Genomic DNA, 6046 nt, shown 5'->3' with positions numbered 1-6046 from the left:
TTAAATTGACTGTGGAAATTCTGTGTATTGCAAAGTTGTATTGAGAAAGAATAAACTAGTTTTATTTAAGAAAGGACTTGTATCGCTGAAGTTTCTCGGAAAGAATTTATTCGGGAAATTAACAAACGACCAGAGACGTAACAATATTGTGAGTCAAAATTGGGACTATTAGTGATACTAAAAAAACAGAACTGAACATATGTATACCGTTGAAATAAAAAAAAATATGCCAGATTTTATTAATCTTGAAGTTCAAAGTACATAAAAAAAATTATACACACTGATTTTAAGAGCTTATTATTGAACATATTCTTAAATTAAAATTCAACAATTTCAAACACTGCTGGAATTTGGGACTTAAAATAATTAATTTTGTGGGGGAAAAAAATGAAATTTTTTTTTATTGTAATTATACTATCTTAGATTATTGATATGATAATAATGATGTCTGTGAGGTTGTATTTTTTTTTCTTGTTTTCTTTTGAAGTCAGTTTTGTTTGTTGCTTGAAAGTTGGCGCAAATCTCCACAAGGGCTATCTGCACTAGCCGTCCCTAATTCAGCAGTGAAAAAATAGAGAGAGGGCAGCTAGCCATCACCACCCACTTCCAACTCTTTTACCAACAAATAGTGGGATTGACCATCACATTATAATGCCCCCACAGTTAAAAGGGCGAGCATGTTTGGTGGGACCATCACCGATCATCAACTCTTGGGCTTCTGTTTTACCAACAAATAGTGGGATTGACCATTACATTATAATGCCCCCACTGCTGAAAGGGCGAGCATGTTGGTATAGAAGGGGATTCGATTCCTCGACTCGCAGCTTGTGAGTCGAGCACCCTAACCACCTGGCCATGCCAGGTCTTGTTTGTTGTGAAACATAAAACTACACAATAAACTATCTGTGCGAGTATCGAAATCTGATTTTTAGTATAATAAGCCCTTAGACTTATCGCTGATCAACTGGGGATTGATTTTAAATAGTTTAAAATTTGTCATTAACTTATAATAATAACACAATTGTTATGATGTGAATAATGATTACAATTATACTTGTCATAAGACATTAGTATTAGGCCTAATACTAATGTCTTATGACAAGTATAATTTTAAGTTATAATAATAACACAATTGTTATGATGTGAATAATGATTACAATTATACTGTCATAAGACATTAGTATTAGGCCTAATACTAATGTCTTATGACAAGTATAATTTTAAGTTATAATAATAGTTCAACTACGATTTAGAAAAAGTATAAAAGTAAAAGCTACATTTACATAAAACACTTACAAATGGATCTCAATTCTTACTGGACTGGTCACTTTTATATTTTGTTATAGAGATTAGAGAACATGCTTTGTGGGGGGAAAGAAGTAAATACATGCATGATGATCCCACAGGCCGTTTAATATCGTGAACAGCTTTGCTGTGCGTACGTTTCTTTTATATAGTAAAAAATGCAATGTTTTGGCTCAGAGGAGCGGGTCACCATACATTAGATGAAAATGGCCAATTTAATACCATGATATGAAATTTCTAGTTAGTTTTCCTGTAACAATAAATTGTGTATTTAAGAAAACTATGCATTAAACAAATGTACTATGAACTGAAATTATTTAAGAAATTCCTATATTTAGAATGAATTTCATTAGTTTTTAACATCTAATTAAGGCAGTTAAAATATAAAAAAAAGTCTTTTAATGTCATTTATTTTATTACCTTATCCTACTAATGAAATTTTACATTTGGATATATACATATATAAAGATTTTCAACTGAGAACAATTCACGTTTCTGTGGATGAATATAACCACTAGTCTATTTCTTCTTGACTACCGAGCTCTCGAAGTTCATCCACCTCTTCTCTCTGGTTGTCTATGAAATGGTTGATTTCCAGGACTTTGTGTCTGTTTCTGTCCTGTTCTTCCAAATTTAACTCGTTCACAAGCTCGTTCATCCACGTGTAAATCCTGGATACAAGAGTATCCTCACGTTCATCAATAACAGCAAGATGTTGTTCGTGAGAGCTACTTATCGCACTCATAACTGTGTCTTTGTCAACAAACACCTAAAAAATGAAAGCATATTTTGATCAACTATTTTATATGAAACTGTGGATATGTACGATTATGATCGATAATTTTAAGTTCAACTGCTTTAAAAACTTGTGTTCTTTTCCTTAAAATTAAACAGTCATTTTGTGAATTGCTGACTACAATCTAATAACTACGTCTTAACAGCATGAATGTTAAATAAAAGCTATTTGTTCAACTGGTCCTTCAGGTTTGAATGTATTAGCTAACTAACGGAGTAAACTAAGAACCCAAGAGTAACATTACAATGCTAAACTTGTAATAAAGTTTTCATCATTATCCATTCAAGACATCTTCAAACTTTATTGCCCAAAAGTGGGTTTCTCATCATCAAATTAAAACTGAGTTGTTCTGTTACATTTTAACATTATGTAAGACTTGATAATAATATAATGGTTAGAAATTATAGATGGTGGTGCCACATTACTCAGACTGATAAATGTGTCAAGACTCCGTAGCCAAGGGGAGGAAAGCCTGTGTTTAACCTCCTATATCATGTATCCATATGACTCAAAGAAAGAAGACGTTTGTCAGATTGTGAAAAGTGAATGAAATTCATGACTTGCCTATCCTGTACATTTTTGTTTCAAATTTCAAGTGTTTGTTATTCCGGCACTTTATATGTGTGTATATATATATATATATATACTAAGAAAAACTAGAAAAAGTTACTGTATTAAAATGGATGTTCTTCTCTCAGAAATTATAAACCATACATTTCTTAGACTACTGACACAAAATAAAGCTATAATTTTCAGTCTACTTACATACTATAAAACAAAGAATGGAACAGAAGCATATATATACAGCACTTAGAATTTTGTGTATCAAATACCACTAAGAGGCCTCTGAATCTCTTGAACAGTATGTAAATCTATCTGGTACGATGCATGATATTACACTGTTACGACAGCGGAAATCACGCGATGCTGAGAGAATGCGTGCTGGAGTTTCTCGAAGGATCATGAATTTACCCGGCAACTCTAGTCTGATCGAGTTGCCCTCTTTTTTAATATATAAGCCTGGCGAGAAAAACCAGTGTGTTGGGCAGATAGATAATTGAGTCAAGCAAACAGTAGGCACCATAAGTAAAGTGTGTGAATCACTGTGATTTATAACGTGTGTTATAAAGTTGTTAAGTTTAAAGTGACTGTGGAACTTCTGTGTATTACAAAAAGTTATATCGAGAAAGAATAAACTGGTTTAATCAAGAAAGGACTTGTATCGCTGAAGTTCCTCAGAAAGAAGTTCTACTGGAAATTATCAAACAAGCAGATACGAAACAATACAATTTTGAATTTTAAAACATGATAAGACCAGATGCAATTTAATAATGTGACTATCATACTAGTTTATAATGTTGTTGTTTGTCAACTAAAGCAAGTATATTCTTGTTCTATATATATTTGTGTTTATAACACTATTATTGTACTTACAACATGCAGGCCTTCTGGTAGATCCAGTTCAGCATCATTTCTAATAAACCTTTCCAGACAAGATATCGTCAGCTCACTGACATGTTCTGTGTAGACTTGTTCCAGTTCTCGAAGCTGAGTCATGTAAGCCTGAACCACTTCCACAAAACTACTGACCATCTCTGTTAACTGATGCTCAAACTCCCTGTGTATCTCCTACGGATACAGACAAGAAAACAATTTTTATATTACTTCCTGACATGTGCCATTTACGTATCAATTTAAACAAACATAACTGGTTTACTTTCATAACTTCCTGGTATATTAGATATTTCCCATTTGCTCTTTGATGAGTTTATGTATACAAGTTAATACATTTTGTAAAAACTGTATTCCAGTGAAACTACAGAAATTATTTTCTTAATAACAAAAATATCATGACTCCTAAGAAATACCAAACAAATTAACATTTTTACACTGATGAACGAAAGGATGATAAAACTATTAGTGAAATAGTATATCATAATAGTCTTTAAAAATTTGTCAAACAATTCACATGTAGTGAAACTAATAACAAAAATATTATGACTCCTAAGAAATACCAAACAAATTAACATTTTTACATTGATGAACGAAAGGATGATATATCTGAAGATAGACAAAATAGTATATCATAATAGTCTTTAAAAATTTGTCAAACAATTCACATGTAGTGAAACTATTAAAAATCACGATAGTGCTGTAACTATAAAGGTTAATGATATAACCTCCAATTATTCTGCTAATGTAACGTTCCCACTGAGATGGATTTTTACTTACTGTTAATCTAGATCAACATGTTAACTTTTTTTTCCATTAGTTTGTGAAGTGTTTATAAATAGGAGTAGCAGGTAATACTGTTGATATCCAAATATTTTTTATGTTACATTAAAAAATATATTAAATTTATCTGTTTAATAGATAACCGTTTAAAATCGTCATTGTTATTACTGGTGGTATAAGTCGTTATTAATTGAACCAGTATTTTTCTAAGATACAAATAATAGAAAAGGTTACATGAATGTATCTGTTTAATAGATAACCGTTTAAAATCGTCATTGTTATTACTGCTGGTATAAGTCGTTATTAATTGAACCAGTATTTTTCTAAGATACAAATAATAGAAAAGGTTACATGAATGTATCTGTTTAATAGATAACCGTTTAAAATCGTCATTGTTATTACTGCTGGTATAAGTCGTTATTAATTGAACCAGTATTTTTCTAAGATACAAATAATAGAAAAGGTTACATGAATGTACCTGATTATTAAAATGTGTTCATCAGTCAGTAAGTGAAGTAAGATAGACTTTAATAAGTAGTGTGTAGTAATTTAGTGTGCAACATGTAGAGAAATAAATACTCTCTTACTTCTAGTTGGTCTATCAGAGTCATTTCTAAATTCATCAGCTCATTGAGCAGCAGGGAAGCTTCTCTATGAAATTCCTGGAAAAGACTGTTAAACCTGTCTACAAGTTCAGGATTTTCACTCTCTGGATCCAGCTGCTGCATTTCCTGGAAAACCTAAACACAAGGTGAGAAAAATAAGTACAATGATGGGCTATCTATGCTGTGCCCACTAGAACTATCTAGGTTCGATTACTAGTATTATAAGTCCTCAGATTTACCACTAAACATTAAATGTACAGTGTACAAATATGGACTATAACCTTATTACGATAACACACCATAAGGTTCTATATATACTTAGAATGTTTGAAATCTAATAGATAGCCAGTTAATGCTGTAAAAGATGAAACAAACAATAAATAGTGAACATTTTTAAAGTACGACGGACCAGCTAAACTAGTCGTTATCACCATGGGTTCACATAACTGGTACGCATGCACAGCTAAAATATTTAATGCGAACTTTATAGATGCTATAAAGGAGCAAGGGCGTACCATCACAACAAAAGTTTTATTCCCCACTTCGTGCGGGTAACATATACTTTGATATCTGAAAAATATACAAAACTCAGTTACTGATTTACCGTGCTAGCTAGTTGGGTAAGATGAATAATAACCATTTTAGTTTAGTCTTGCTAGTTTAATATAAACTTAGTCTGTTGGCAAGATCATTAATTTCTGTAAGGACCAACCATTTTTACTGAACCTGATATGAAAAATTATGTGAAAAATGAAAAAAAAAGATAATTTCATATTAAAAAAGTCTTTTATATTTCTAACTGCTTCCCAAAGAGAAGTTTGCCAATAAAGTTACAGTTATTATGATCTGGATCCATAATGAATTAAACTGGTTTATGTTCCCAGCTTATACTATTTCTTATAATTTTGTCCTGTTACTAATATTAATTTGATACTTTCTTCTTCTGTGAAATGGGTTATAATACAACGAACATTTTATATGTAGGGATCCTTCACGTGAAACTGGTGAACAGTTATTCTGCAGGGACACTAATGATGATTGTATTGATAAATTTATTATGTGGAATTATTTATATATACACACATAAATATATATCAGTATGTGT

The 6046-nt window shown here is 31.4% G+C and overlaps 1 protein-coding gene across 1 annotated transcript; it reads right to left on the bottom strand.

Annotated features, from left to right (window-relative positions):
- Positions 1-1701: 1701 nt before the first annotated feature.
- Positions 1702-5287, bottom strand: LOC106476005 (dynein regulatory complex subunit 3-like). The gene is made up of 3 exons (XM_013936679.2): positions 4924-5287; positions 3536-3730; positions 1702-2074 (listed from the first exon to the last, which is right to left on the bottom strand). The coding sequence occupies exons 1-3, from the start codon at positions 5062-5064 to the stop codon at positions 1820-1822; spliced, it is 591 nt and encodes a 196-aa protein (XP_013792133.2). The 5' UTR covers positions 5065-5287; the 3' UTR covers positions 1702-1819.
- Between the last annotated feature and the right edge of the window lie 759 nt (positions 5288-6046).

The sequence above is a fragment of the Limulus polyphemus genome, unplaced genomic scaffold (assembly GCF_000517525.1).
Source record: "Limulus polyphemus unplaced genomic scaffold, Limulus_polyphemus-2.1.2 Scaffold9616, whole genome shotgun sequence".
Taxonomy (NCBI): domain Eukaryota; kingdom Metazoa; phylum Arthropoda; class Merostomata; order Xiphosura; family Limulidae; genus Limulus; species Limulus polyphemus.
Note: the sequence above shows the minus strand (reverse complement) of the source record. Positions and strands in the feature narration are given on the sequence as shown.